This window comes from Ovis canadensis, chromosome 25 (genome assembly GCF_042477335.2).
Source record: "Ovis canadensis isolate MfBH-ARS-UI-01 breed Bighorn chromosome 25, ARS-UI_OviCan_v2, whole genome shotgun sequence".
Classification (NCBI taxonomy): Eukaryota; Metazoa; Chordata; class Mammalia; order Artiodactyla; family Bovidae; genus Ovis; species Ovis canadensis.
Genome location: NC_091269.1, coordinates 26861570 through 26877389, shown reverse-complemented (window position 1 = coordinate 26877389; position 15820 = coordinate 26861570). Strand labels below are relative to the sequence as shown.

The window sequence follows — 15820 nt, the reverse complement described above, 5'->3', positions numbered from 1 at the left end:
ACAGAAAATCTAAAAACTCAGATGAGTATAGGAAAAAAAATTTCACATTCTCACCACTCAGGCTCATCACAATTCACCTTTTAGGTTATTTTACTACTCATTATATGTATGTGCCTACACCAAATCATTGGTGTTATATATGTTTGAATATACAGATTAAAGTTTTGGGGGTAGGTTTTTCTGATACCCACTCATGCTAGAAATTTTTTAAATACAGGGGAGTGAAAAGAAAATTAAAACTGTCTCTGCTTGTATGAAAAGATACTTTCCGTTCCTTCACCTCACTCAGTGAGGTGCTTCTAACATGAGCCTGTGTCCACTGGAGCATTTGTGGAAGAGGATAATTCTTAGCCGTGGCCTTAGCTTCCAGCAGGGGCGGACTGTGGTCCAAGGAAGACGAGTTCCACGGGTTCCTGGTTGGGACCCCAGATGTTGGGCCTGTCCCATGAAAGCTGGTGGGTAGGTGCCACCGGACATTCTCCTGGCCTGATTTCTCCCTGATGTCTCTAATCACAGTAGGACAGTGGCTGAGCAGGCTAGTGTCTGAACGGGAACCAGCATCCCAACTTCTGTCTTTCAGAAATGTACCTTTGCCACTTGGCCTCCTCAGAGAGCCTGGCACACAGTGGGTCTTTAAGAAATGAAAATCCGTTGAATGAAAAAAAAACAAAAAAACACCTGGAATCTCATCACCCAGAGATAAAACTGCTCCTAACATCATGTATCAAAGTTGATTATGCATCGCAAGTTCTGATTTTCAGCATGGTTACCTGGGCACAGCCTGGGATTGATGATAGACTATCCTAAGACTTTGATGAGTACCCCCATCCTTCTTTAAAAAAGAAATGAACAAACCCCTGATGATTTGGGTCATTCAATATGTGTTTTAAAAGATATTTTAAAATGTTGGTGAGGTTTTTTTTTCCCCCTTTATTTTGGTAGCTTATTTTAATGCTCACTCCATATTTTCCCCATGATTAATTAATGAGAAATCTAAATACTGCCATTTTTTTTTGTTTTTTCATTTTTTTGGCCATGCCACATGGCACATGGGGATCTTAATTCTCTGACCAAGGATCAAACCAGCAACCCTGCACTAGAAGTGTGAAGTGCCAACCCCTGGACCACCAAGGAAGGCCCTTAATACTGCCAGAGTTTCTGTCTTACAATGAAGAAACAGAAAAAGGTGGTGGGGGACGAGGCAGTGGAGACAAATTAAATGTTTCTTGTATATTAATGCATATATGTGGAATCTAGAAAAATGGTATAGATGATCTTATTTGCAAAGCAAAAATAGAGACACAGACATAGAGAACACATGTATGGACATCAAGGAGGGAAAGGGGAGAGGTGGGAGGAATTGGGAGACTGGGATTGATTTATCTACATTATTGAAACTACATATAAAATAGATAACTAATGAGAACCTATTGTTTGCTCAGGGAACTCTACTCAGTGCTCTGGGGTGACCTAAATGGTAAGGAAACCTAAAAATGAAGAGATACATGTATATGTATAACTGATTCACTTTATGTGCAGTAGAAACTAACATGACATTGTAAAGCAACTATACTCCAATAAAAATTAATTTTAAAATGTTTTTTGGTGAAACACATTAGAAGCAGAAAATGGTGGGGACCAGCACATAGCCTGGCTCCCTAAGGCGCAGAGATGGAAGGGAGGCGGTGGGTGTCTGAGTGGCCCTTCTTACCGTGACTGGGTCTGCCTACATCCCATCATTTGCCTCCTCCTGACAAAGTTTTCTACCAACACTGTGGCTCCTGGAGCTTGGAGGGAGGGTCGGTTCTGACCCTCATCAGATCCTAAAGCCATCCAGTTAAAAACCCTGCTGTGCCTTGCACAAGCAAAGGAGGGTTAACATGAGAAAATATCCCTTGTAGGCTTTTGTGAAATCCTGCAAGATTTCTTTGCAGTTCACCATGGCGTGTGGTTGGAAACTTTCTCTAGTCGGCAATACAGATTTTGAAAGTTAATGATAAACACCTTCTCGAATGATCTTGAATTTAGCCATGCTAGCTAGCGCTGATGCCTAGATACCTTTAAAATCAATCATTTACCTGAAAGGGGGTCTCCAGTACTGTCTCGAAAGCCATTTTCTTCTCCCTTAAAAAACAGAAATGCAATTTTCATTAAAACCATACCCATATGTGATTAGAGATGTTATCAGTTTTCCAATTTAGTTAAATTTCCACCAGAACCTGGGAGGGAGGTATGGATCTTAAGAATGGTACTTTACTAGTAAGTCAGACAGAGAAAGACAAATATCATACGATATTGCTTGTATGTGGTATAAAAAAAATGGTACAAATGAACTTACTCACAAAACAGAGAGTCAGAGACACAGAAAACAAACTCACAGTTACTGGGGGGAAAAGAGAGAAGGGATAAATTAGGAGACTGGAATGGACATGTTTACACTACTGAATATAAAATGGATAACTGATAAGGGCCTCTGTGTAGCACAGGGAACTTAATACTCGGCAATGATTTATATGGGAAAATAATTTTTAAAAGAGTGGATATATATATATGTGTGTAACTGTTCATTTTGCTGTACAGTAGAAACTAATATAATGTTGTAAATCAACTATCCTCCAATTAAAAAAAAAATGGGTAGTGAATGATGTGTCTCTCCCTAGAATATAAACTCCCAGAGGGCAGGAATCCTTGTTTATTTTTTCTCCGTGCTGGGTCCTCAGCGGTCAGAACAATGCCCAGTACACAACAGACACTCGACAGATGTTTGTTAAATTACTGTCATTTTTAAAAAATATAAATGCATACAAGATGCCATTTCTTCCTTTTTTAAAATTTTACACTATGGACTATTTCCCTTATTTTATTCTCTATCTGCTTTTTGGCGGGCTTGTTGTCAGTCCAAGTTATAATTCTTGCCTGTATCTATTATACTTTTTGTGGTTGTTGTTCAGTTGCTAAGTCACAGAAGCAAAGAAAAACTGGTAAAAAACAGTGACTAATTCCCTTTAGAAGCAATGTATTTCTGCCCACCTACTTGAGGCTCTATTTTTACCAAGGCTGTGCTACCTGGAGGGAGTTAGCTGATCTCCTTGTAGGGTATGTGTGTGTGTGTGTGTTTTCAGTGGAGTCAGCAGAGGAGAATGACCCCAGTGTCTATCTGTTCATGCTAACTCTATGTTATTTTTTAAATTTTTATTTATTTATTTATTTTGGCTATGCAGCATGTGGGATCTTAGTTCCCTGATCAGGGATCAAACCTGCCTCCCCTGCAGTGGAAGTGCAGAGTCTTAACTACTGAACCCCCAGGGAAAGCCCACATTAACGCTATCTACATACAACTAAATCTCTCTCAGCAGCTAATGGTACCCCTTCCATCCACAGTACTGCAGAAGAAGCATGAAGGGTTGGGTCAAGGCCCCGGGTGTGAGTCCACCTGCGTTCATAACCACAGGCACCTCACTCACCTGGAGTCAGAGCACTCCTCTGATTTCTCATTTGCATGCTGAGGGGCTGATAGATGACCTTATCCCTAAGAGGCTCTACATTCTCAGGCCTCTGAGAGTTTCACTTAAAAATGTGCTAGCTCCCTAGTGTCAAACATTTTAAACAGTCTTTTCCTCTTAATCCCCTAAGAAGCCTTTCTCCTTGCTCTTGAGTTCATAAATCCCCATGTTTCAGGGTTTTCCTGGTGGTCCAGCAGTTAAAACTCCTAGCTTCCACTGCAAGGGTCATGGGTTCAATCTCTGGTCTGGGAACTAAGATCCCGCATGCCACAGGGTGTGGCCACAAACAGATTTTATCCAAAAATAAGTGCCCATGTTTCTGCAGAATACAGACAGTGGTCTAATTACAAGCCTATTTTTTTTTCTTTTATACAAGAAGCATCCGTGCATCTTACCAGCTAGATTTTGTCCCCTAACTCATCTGTTTCTTGCTTTGTTTGAATCCTATTCTTTCTCACTGTCCTCACTAGAACAAAAAGCAACATGTTTACCATACTGTATACACAGTTTATAAGAGTTAGGGGCAGTCTCTAAAAGAGCAAAAATGCCTCTCTCTGCAATTTTTTACTTCTGCAAGACAAAACCCAGGAACTCCACAACGTTAAGGCCACTATTCAGTGTTCACCGGGTCATGTGGGGACCTGCCTTTTCCCATCTGTGCAGCTCCAGCAGGACCAGGCAGGCTCGCCCTCCCACCAGCACAGTCACGGTTATGCTCACTGAATTGGAAACTTTCGCGGAGGAAGCAGAAACCGGACCTTCAGGTAGTATCAAGAGACACAAACATTAGCACTGGACAGATTTTTGTGGTACTGATGAGGTCCTACTAAAGCATGGGCTGTCCTTTAAGTAAAGATGATGTTACGTGGCATAGCTGATTTGATTCCTCATCATCTGGAGAAAATGCTACCGAAATCAGGGTCCAGCTAGCCTCACCCCACTGATGTAGGTGAGGGGCAAGACTCGGAGTTACTTGGGACAGTTGACGGGGACACAATTTAGATTTTTGTTCTTGGCCTTGATTAGTATGTCATGCTACTTTTAAAGATGGTTTCCTAAGAGTGAAGTCAGAAGAGACTTATATTTGGTGGTTTCCAGGGTCTTGCTGAAACCTCATTCGGCACCTCTTTTCTGAGTAACTAATAGGTACCGGCTCCTGTGGGGGAACCCATCTACAAAGGTAAAAGGACCTGGACCCTGACCGCTCAGAGATGCTGGGGAAATAGAAACACACCAGACTAATTAAAACGTAAGGCAGAAGACGGTGTGTTCTGATAGGGAGGAAAAGATCAAGTCAGAGGGGAGAGGTTTCTTCCAACCAAAACATATTCTGATTCTTCAAATCAGAGATGTCTGAGATGAGCCTTTTTGAGGGCCTGGAGAGTGGGGAATCAGGAGGAAAGGGCACTGAGCTAGAGGTCCATGGCAGCCCAAAAGGAAGTGAAAACACACGGGGCCCCTATAGGGCATTTTGTCTGAAGCAAAGGTGTTGAGGGGGTGATGGAGGGAGATGAAATGGGAAAATGGGCTGAGGTCTGAGACCTGGTTTCAGGCAATGGGAGTCACTAAGAGGCTGTCATCAGAACCTGGGCATCCTTGGAGCTGTCAAGGATCAGAGCGGGAACACCTAACCAATTGTAGGAGGTAGGAACACACGGGTGGCCAGGGAGAATGGGGCAGCCAGGCAGTCTGATGAGGGGAAGCATGACTGGCTCAAAGGCAAGGATTAGGAAGTCTCCATACCACTGCTTTGGGAGAGGAAGGGATAAAACTAGAGCCATGGCAAGGATACAACCAGCATGGGGGCGGGTGAGCGGAAGTGAGACGAAGAGTGAGTCCAGAAGATATGACGGATGAGACCACAAGAGCCTGGCGGAAACTGAAGACAGTGCTGGTCCTCGGGAGAGGCTGGGTTAGGAGACTAAGACACGGACGCTGGGAGAAAAGTCCGGCAGTGGAGGGCATGTGAGGAAGTCTCAACTTCAAGGAACACCCAGGGCCTACATTTCAGTAGCAAGGGAGGGAATGAGAAAGGAGGGAAGTCAGAGGGGAGGAGAGAAAAGAGCAAGGGCCACATGAAGACGTGGTCTGGCAAGGAGAGGAGCAGGTTCTGAGAGCAGCTCTAGCAGCTTCTGCCAGGCGGGCAGTGAGGATGCGGGGAACCCCCTCCCCCACCCCTCCTTGCTGCTTCGCTTTCTCTTGCCTTTAAGGCCTCAGCTTAGGCCTCACCAGCTCTAGGAAGCTGTCCAAGCTCACAGTCAGAGTGATGTGCCCTGGATGCTCCTATAGCCTTATGGACCTGAATGATACTTGGTGACATGTAAGGTCAGTACCAATAATCCTCGGGGGGGAGTCTGATGGTGGGAACCTAACCAAAGTGCAGCTCTGGGGACAGGAGTCCAGGGCTGAGGAGCTGTGACTCAGGCACGGAGGCCAGCCCTGCAGCGTCCTGGGGGCGCTGAATCCAGGTCGGAGGGTATGAGTGCAATTAAGCATTCACTGCTCCATTAAAACTGATCCAGGAACAGAGGACAGAGTTGCGGGTCAGAGCAGCAGTGGGCTTAGCTGTGAGCAACACAGGACGGCAGGGGACATGAAACAAGGGCTAATCCTCTCCTTTTCATGTCTGCCTCTTCCCCTCCAAGGGATCCTACCCCTGGGTCTTTTCTGAGCCAACTCCCAAAAACAGTTCCTCCATCCTGCTCCTTCCTCCTTCCAAACTTCTCGATGGCTGACTTTTGCCGAGTGCATACTATGTCCCAGGCAGATGACACTTTTTCTGGGGGGAGGTGGGGGCATGAGGTATGCGGGACTGTAGTTCCCTGACCAGGGATCGAACTCATGCTGTCTGCATTCAGAGTGTGGAGTCTTAACCACTGCACCATCAGGGGAGTCATCCCCAGGCTGATAATCTTTATTGGGTTAGCTCATTTCCTCCTCGAGATGCCGAGGAGCTGAGAACCACCACACACAAATGATGAAGCACTGCAGATTTCTGTTTGGAGGACTTGTTTTAATTCTGAGTGAAGTTCAAGTGCAATGCATTGGTTTTGTGGAAGAGAATAGTTTTTGGATACCATTGGGTCTGTGTGCCAAAGGGAAATAGTCTAGATAAGAAAAAAGGTAGAAATGACCTAAATGTCCATTGACAGATGACTGGATTAACAAAATATGGAATATTATTCAGCCTTAAAAAGGAAGGGAATTCTGACATGCTAGAATAAAGATGAACCTTTAGTGCAAGCTAAGTGAAATAAGCCAGTCACAGGTGGACAATACTATATGATTCCATTTATATGGGTTACCTAGAGGAGTTAAATTCAAAGAGACAGAAAGTAAAATAATGATTACCAGAGGGTGGAGCAAGGGCGAATGGAGAGTTAGTGTTTAACGGGAATAGAGTTTCAGTTTGGCAAGATGAAAAAGCTCTTAAGATGGGTGGTGAGGGCTGCACAACAGCGTCATTGTACTTAACGCCTTTGAACCGTACACCTAAAACTGGTCAAGATGGTAAACATCGTGTGTGTATTTTACCACTTACAATTTTTAAAATATCTCCTTAGGAAATCTGAAGGTAACCACGAAACTGAATACCAGTGTTGTATAAATTCAAGCTGGCTAAAGAAAACACCCATTTTGCAAACCCTTTCCATTGTGAATATGTGGAAATTACCTTATATTTGGGCAAATGTGTTAACTGCTGCCAAGAATTCTTTGAGTAGAAAGAAAGTTGGCTAGGCGACATCAATTTTGCACTTGGGTGAGTTTATAACCTAGTCGTTGGGTCCCGTGTCTGCTTAGGGAGCTGCAGGGACCAGGTGATGAACAAGAGTCTGCCCTGGGGACTTACACGTGGGGACTTCACACCAGGCTCCAAGCAGCAGCAACCCCGGGGCCAAGAAGACACTGGGGGGAAGGGGAGATGAACACACGACCCATGTGCCATCCACACATGGGGATGGCCTGATGGGCTGAAGACGCTGACAGATTGATGAGGAAGACACAAACCAGCACCCAGGAGCTAGACACCAGTTTTCAGGGAAACACGATCTGCTGGCCTCTTTCGTCCATCTTTCTTCCTTCCCTTTCTTTCCTCTCTTTCCTTTCCTTCCTCATTTCCTTCCACAGCACTGCACAGCACGTGGAATCTTAGTTCCCTGGCCAGGGATTCAACCCGAGCCCCCTGCGCTGGAAGCAAGGAGTCTTAACCACTTGACTGTCTGGGAAATCCTAGTTTGGTCCATCTTTATGAGTCTATGCTTAGCTCACTAATAAAGAGTCCCATCTTTATGCCTTGTAAAACTAAGGAGAAGAGAACTCAGTGGGAAAGCCCTCAACAGGTTGGTTAGCCCAGTTGTAGCCTAAGTCTGATTGGAAACCACCATAAAGACAAAGTTGTCATTGTCCCCCTGTTGGCAGCAACCTACACGACAGGCAGAGCCTGAGAAGAAACGCCTCCTTTGAATTAACCAACTTCTTTGGGAGAACAACCAATGCTAAAGCTTCATGTCTCTGCTTCATGAAAATATTTTAGTAAATGGCTTTGAAAATGTGATTTTAAATGCCTGAGTGTGCCAGGGAAATAGGGCTTATATAGCATGGGTTTAGACTGTTCTAAATTTTCTCCCATCGCTTGCCACTGCAAGCAAGCACCTTTTGGTGCTATGAATTCCCAAGATAGACCTGTGTTCTATGTAACTCTTCTGAATGCATTTACTGACTATTCACTTCTACACATTAGGACTTGACTATCAGTCTCCTGCTGGGTTTTTCTAAAGCAGTTTATACTCAATTCTTTTCCTGCAAATCAATTACAACTGTAATAACTGTTTACATTTATTTTTATTTCTTACTGAAGTATAATATACAGAGGGAAAGCTGGACATATCTATTTGGAAGGATATAAGCACAGTCTGAAGATATTGCAGGTTTAGTGCTAGGCTACCACAATAAATTGAATAACTCAATAAGGTAGTTGTTATTGTTTAGCCACTAAGTCCTGCCTGACTCTTGGCAACCCCATGGACTGTAGCCCACCAAGCTCCTCTGTTCATAGGATTTCCCAGGCAAGAAAACTGGAGTGCATTGCCATTTCCTTCTCTAGGGGATCTTCTAGACCCAGGGATCAAACCCACGTCTCCTGCACTGGCAGGCGGATTCTTTATAATTAAAAGCCACCAAGGACACCCCCTAATAAGCTAAGCCACGTGAATTTTTTGGTTTCCCAGTGCATATAAAAGTTATGTCTATACCATCCTATAGTCTATTAAATAAGCATTCTATCTAAAAGACAATCTACATACCTTAATTCAAAAATACTTTATTGCTAGGGAATTCCCTGATCCAGTGGTTAAGACTCTGCACTTCCAATGCAGGAGGCGTGGGTTCGATTCCTGGTTGGGGAACAAGATCCCACGTGCCTCGTGGCGTGCCAGAATGTAAAAATAAAAATTTTGTAAATACTTTATTGCTAAAAAATACTAAACATTATCGGAGCCTTCAGCAAGTCATTTTCTTTTTGCACCAGTTGCATCAAAGATCACCGCTCCCAGATCATCATAACACATACAAAAAAATGAATAAGTCTGAAATATTGCAAGAATTACAAAACATGACACAGAAACATGAAGTGAGGAAATGCAGTAGGGAAAACGGTGGCAACAGACTTCCTGGACACAGGGTTGCCCCAATTTGTAAAAAATGCAATCTCTGCAAAGGCAAAGAGGCAATAAAGGCAAAGAACAATAAAACGAGGTCCGCCTGTATTTCAGAACCGGCTTTTAGAAATGGGTTTCAGTCAATATGTTCATCAAGCATCTACTCAGTGCTGGAAACAAATCCCTGATGCTGCCGGTTATGATCCAGTAATGGGACCAAGACACACACATAAACATCCAAACCACAAGGAAAAGGGTGTGAAAAATGTACATGCAGTGTGCCAAGGGAACACAAAGGTGGGCAGGAACTCAAGGGAGACCTCCAGGAACAGGGCAAGTTTCGCTAAGGATGAAAGAACTAAATCTGGAAGAAAGGGATTTTGAAATGAATGTTCCAGTGCTCCGCTAGGATGAGAGCAAATCTGTGCGTCTGTGTACATTAGTTCTTTCTTCTCTTCAAGGAGATCTCAATCGAATGACAAGGAAGACCTGCTACTTGTGGAGTTGAAGTGAAAGTCAAAGACTGCAGCGGCTCTTTCCACGACTTCAAGGCACGGATACTCAGGTATAATTTCATACCTCGCCTCTGGCTTCAGAGATACAGAGGGCGGGGTTTTCCCTCTGTGTATAAAGCATTAGACGATTACTGCTGAGAAATATCATGAAGTATTTTACAGGAGATTATGGCTTGCATGTGCAAATGCCAGCAGACAGTGAGGACATGGATATTACTGCGAGGCAGGGAGGTTCTGTCTGTGCTTTTTTCCTTCACAAATCCTGGGTTGGAGGATACAAGCAATGCTAGAGCACAGACCAGTTGAAGGTTCCAGAGGAGGAAGGGTGTTTGAGAACTCCTCATTTCAGTTTCTGATTTTCCTCTCCTGCATAATTACGTTGCTAGCTGAAGAAAGACTGCTTGGCTTCATATGCAGGGCCAATATATGAAAAGGTTACTGAACCAAAATACCATCTAAATGGGTATGATTTAACCCTTCACTTTTCTTTGAAGAAAATTCCAAAAACACGAATAACAAGTATTCAAAACTATATTATTTTTCAAAACAGCAACAAGTGAAACAAAAATTTTTTGTCCCCTAATCTCTCATCCCAGCTCCTTCCCCAGAGATCATTAGTTACAATCTGGAGTGCCTCCTTCCTCATTCCTTATTGATAGCCACACTCAAAACCTACCTAGAGATGTTGTTTAGCCCAAAACCATATTAGTCTACAATTTCATTTATTTAATATTATATTGTGAATATCTTTTAAGGTCAGTAGTCTCTCCTCTTTTCAATGGCTTAATATTACTCTGTGTCAAAGTACCATCATTCATCAACCACCTCCTACCTATGTGCATGTAAGCTACCAGCAACTCTTCTCTGCTTCAAACGCACTCTGCAAAGATGTCTCCAGTATCAAGTCCTTCAAGGGGGATCACTGCATCAACAAGCAACAGATGCTGCCAAGCAGTTTCCTGAAAATTCTATCAGTTTACAGTCTCAACTGCGAATGAGGGCAGCTTCCACACCAACCGGAAGTTTAAGTGAAATGTAGCACACTTGTGAAATTTAAAGTCATTATAGTTCACAGAGCACTGAATGATAATGAAAATACTGCTGCTAAGTCGCTTTAGTCGTGTCTGAGAATAGAAGCCACTAAAACTGCAAGGAGATCCAACCAGTCCATTCTAAAGGAGATCAGCCCTGGGATTTTTTTGGAAGGAATGATGCTAAAGCTGAAGCTCCAGTACTTTGGCCACCTCATGCAAAGAGTTGACTCATTGGAAAAGACTTGACTCATTGGAAAAGACTCTGATGCTGGGAGGGATTAGGGGCAGGAGGAGAAGGGGACGACCGAGGATGAGATGGCTGGATGGCATCACTGACTCGATGGACGTGAGTCTGAGTGAACTCCGGGAGTTGGTGATACCAGGGAGGCCTGGCGTGCTGCGATTCATGGGATCACAAAGAGTCGGACACGACTGAGCGACTGAACTGAACTGAACTGAAGTCGATTAGAGCAGATAAAGTAAAGAACTAGAGACTTCCCTGGTGGTCGAGTGGTTAAGATTCCATGTTCCCAATGCAGGGGGCACAAGTTCAATCCCTGGTCAGGGAACTAAGACCCTACATGCTGTGGAGCACGGCCAAAAGATAAAAATAACTAAAAAATAAATTAAGAACAGTAAAGGGCTGTACAATTTTAATGGTTAGTAAACTCTTTCTGCTGCTCTCAGGATAATAACTATGAAGTCTAGAAAGTAGTCATGTTTGCCCTTTAGCATGTACCTGTCTTATCACAAATATTGTCTTTTGACTTGGTACCAAAGTATAAATAAATCAAAGACACAGACATTAATAGGTTCTATCAAATTAGAGTACTATGATTTTTCTTTTAACATTTCATATCTGGAATATTCACTAGAGACAAAAGGACTCAAGGTTCTGAGATGATGACTGTAGTTGGGTGGCATAAATTTGTGGTGGGAGGAACAGTTCACATTTCATCATTTTCCAGGAATCAAAGACAGAGAGAGGAGGTGGTCCTGGTTCAGACAGCCTAGGACTGGGCCAGACAGGTTCCACCCCAAATTAGCAAGAGCATCACCAAAATGCCTGATGAGTTGAGACTGTTGCCAGCTAAGTTGATGGACAGAAGCAGCAAGGGGGAGGAAAAAAGAAAAGAGACTAGGCTGGGTCAGAGACATGGGAGGGATTATCCTTGGGGATAATCCACCACAGACACAATGGTTCCCATGGATGGCTGAGCACAGTGAGGAGGCAAGCAGGTCACATCCAGGATAAATAAATTACTGGTTCAAGAAAGTGCAATCTGTTTGGACTGGGAGATGGTGACTGTAAAGCTAAAGGGAGTCCCTCTCATGAGAGTTAAAAACACCAAGTGTAAGGTCCTCCTGGGCAGTCCAGTGGTTGCAACTCTGCGCTTCTACTGCCAAGGGCCCAGGTTCAATAAGAGAAATAAGACCCTGAAAGCTGAGCAGCACAGCCAAAAATAAAACAAAGGGACTCAAAAAAAATAAAAACAAATCCAGATCAGTAATGCAAAATTCACAGTGTTTGCGATCCAATAAACTAATTAGTAAACAAACAGGAGACTTCTCTGGTAGTCCAGTGGTTAGCACTTCCCTTTCAATGCAGGGGGGTGCAGGTTTGATCTCTGGTCCCGGAGTAAGATCTCAGATGCCTCCAGGACAAAACATCAACACATAAAACAAACAGCATTGTAATAAATTCAATAAAGACTTCAAAAACGGTCTACGTAAAAAAAAATCTTTAAAAGAATTTAAAAATCATACAAAGAAGTAAGAAAATCTGATTAATAACCAGGAGACAATATCTGACAATTGAAAAAAAAAAAAACCTGAAAAATGCCAAATGTAGGTTCTGGGCAAAGTTCTCTAGTTTTATCTGGTTCCACATCTCTAAACTTACATCAGGGTGAAGTAAGGAACTACTGAATATTTTCTAAATGCCTAATGATCTGCTTTTCCCTGAGAGAACAAACAAAAGGACTCGCCAATCGATCAAACAGATCTTGCTGGAGCTTGAAAGGATTGCTGCGTATCAAGGAGGGCAGGTAGGGGCCTGCTGGGCTGACTCACAGAACACACCATCCATGGCAACTGCTGGTGGGCCCATTCCCTGTTATTAAAACACATGTAATTGCTCCAGGTTTGCAGATGGTCTGATGGGCTGCTACCTCTGCCAAGGCAATGAGGCTGCCGGATGGGATTCTGCCAGCCACCTCTCAGCCTAATTTAAAGAAAAGAGCAACCCCTCTATTTACCAATTTTGTTTCCAAAGTTTTTACACTAGTGGTCTGCCAGACTGACAGCACTGAGATCTGTGGAAAAGCCTAAAATCTCCCCTGGTTTAGGCCAGGAAAGAGGCCCAGTAACAACTGATAACACCAACTGCTATGGATCAGAAATGCTAGGCATAGGGGCACTGATGAGGAAGGCGCCAGGTCCCAACTCTGCCGCTCAGCCACTGGCTCAAGTCCCCTCGATGAAACAATGTGATTTCTATGCCTCCCACCCCCACTTTAGCTCTAGCAATGCCAAGTTGTCAATTTGGGCATCTAAGTCCAAACCCACTATCTAAATGGTCAGGATTAGCAAGGCCAGGCCTTCTCTCGGATTTAGTATCAGGTGGCAAAAAGGTCAGGATATAAGGTACAACATAGACGGGACTCCAGCCTCTGTCACAGTGGAGGGTGTGTGGAAGGCCTGGGAGGAAGCGGGGAGTCCAGAGGGTATTATGGGGTGGGGGGAGAGTCCTGCCTAAGATAGCAAAGCATGTGTCCTTAGAAATAAAAGACTTCTGTTTGGTTGGTAAATTAATAAGATACAAAATTAATCATCTCCAGGGGCTGCAACTCTAGCATCAATCAATAACTGAGAATTTTTAGGCTTCAGTGTCTTGGCCATCATATTATACTTGGTGTAACACTATCAGTGGGCTAGTCTGTGCTTTAAAACTGGGTGAATGTTCCCTGTGCTCCCACCCCCTCCACTGACTCAGAGTAACATAATGAGGAACATTACACTTTGAAAGGCTTAATTTTGAAGAAATCAGTTAGCTGTTGTTAGGCTTTCCATAGAGAAGACAGCATGTTTTTTTTTAAATTTGGCGGTATTTATGACTAGAAATAGACTTCAAGCCCTTATAGCTTGCTTAGTGGAAGAACTGGCAGTGTGGTCTGTTAGGTCTAACCTAATAGAGATGTAAAAGGAGTCTAAGGAAATACATAGCCTTAAAGGTGGGGACTGACGCATGGACATCCACCACAGCAGCACTGAGAACAGTGAAACAAGCTCAAAGTAATCAGGAAGCTCAAGCGGCTCTATGGCACAGAGTGTAACAGGATGGAGGACGGGAAGCACACCTCCCACAGAGAGGGGCCCGGTTAATTCCGAAGGACCAGCCTTCAGCTGATACAAGAGGGAGAGACTTCTTTGAAGGAATCGGTGAAGAACTGAGAGCTGAGGCTGCTTTCCTTCCTCTATCCATACGGCTCTCTGTCCCACCCCCAAGCCAAGTGAAGGGGGCCTCAAGATCACCGCTTGTCAGGGGTGCTTGCTGAAAGGAGGAAATGGCCTCTCACTCCTAGCCCGCTGCTTGTTGACCGGTGGATGCTCACAGTCCCAACCGCTCTGCCACTGGGAGACCTACCCTGTGTGGGACCTTGCCCAAGGTAAGAGGTGCAGAACATATGCCTGAGACAGGAGGACCTGGGGTTAGCTGTTGGAGGCAAATGTGAACATTCAGCTGGGGATGGTTTGCCCAGATCAGGTAACTGCAGTGTTATTCCCACTTGCTGCGGAAGGGGAGGAGAACCAAGGCCACTTGCCCCTCTTTGGGGGCCTCAGCATTTCAAATCAAGCTTGAGTTGGAAGTGAAGAGAAAAGGTGTGAATTGGATGAGAGATTTAACTACTGTATGGAGTCCACTCCATTTAAATATACTAACCAGTCTACTGGATGCTAGGAGACATATTACTATGCTCATTTTTCAGAGGTGGAAACTAACAGAGCAGTGAACTGACTGTTCAAAGTGATATAGTTAAGTGGCAGAGTTAGGGACCTGGTAGGTCTGTCTAGCTCCAAAGACCATGGTAAGCTGGTTACAGTTCCAAATATGGATTCCAGAGTCAGACTACCTATGGCTCTACTATGCAACAGCTGTGTGATCTTAAACAAATGATTCCACCTCTCTGTGCCTCAGTTAGATGGGCAGAATAACAGTATATCCCACATAGGGTCATTTTGAAAATGAAAGTTCACACTGCTGTATTTAACACGAATAACCAACAAGGTCCTGTGTATAGTGCAGAGAACTCTGCTCAACGTTATGTGGCAGCCTGGACGGGAGGAGCATTTGGGGGAGAATGGATACACGTATATGTAGAGCTGAGTAACTTAACTGTGTACCTGAAACCATCACAATGTTGTTAATCGGCTGTACTCCAAGATAAAAAGTTTAAAAAGAGATATTCCCCTCTCCAGCTGTTAGGATTTTAAAAAATTATTAAAAAAAAAATAAAATTAAAAGAGTTCATGCAGGTGAGTGCTTGGAACAACACTTGACCTAAAAATGTTAATGGTGATGCTTCTTTAAGGCAAAGAATGCTAAAGATGGCGTCACCCACCAGAAGCTAAGGGAGAGAGCTGGGACAGATTCTGCCTTTCCGCCTAGAAGGAGCCAATCCTGATGACATGTGGACTTCTGCCTCCAGGCTGACAGATCACGAATTTCTGTTTAAGCCACTCAGTCTGCAGGATTTTGTTACGACAGCCCTAGGAAACTAATACACATGTGATATGTTCATTGCTTCTGCAATGGAAAAAAACAACTTTTTGGACCTCTGTTTTCCTATCAGCAAAGTGAGAAATGGATCCCAGAGACAGCTTCTTCCATCTCTGTCGGGGACATCTGCACATACTCTCCATCAGAAACACATATATTTAGGTGAAGAATACATCTAAAATAACCTAAACTCATTCATAAATACAGCACATCAGCATTTCCAATGTGTGTTTCTTGGATTATTGGGCCTAAGAGTCAGCTAACCAGCCCACCTGCTGGCAGGAAGGAGCAGTCTGCATCTGTGCCAGATGAAGAGGTGATGCTGAAGACG

The 15820-nt window shown here is 43.8% G+C and overlaps 1 protein-coding gene across 2 annotated transcripts in view; it reads right to left on the bottom strand.

The window, feature by feature from the left end:
- EDARADD (EDAR associated via death domain) overlaps positions 1-15820 on the bottom strand; it is a 64293-nt gene that overhangs the window by 12419 nt on the left and 36054 nt on the right. For both annotated transcript variants that reach the window (XM_069571604.1, XM_069571605.1), the window contains exon 5: positions 2079-2124. In XM_069571604.1, the coding sequence (XP_069427705.1) occupies positions 2079-2124 (46 nt within the window). The remainder of the gene's footprint in view (positions 1-2078; positions 2125-15820) is intronic.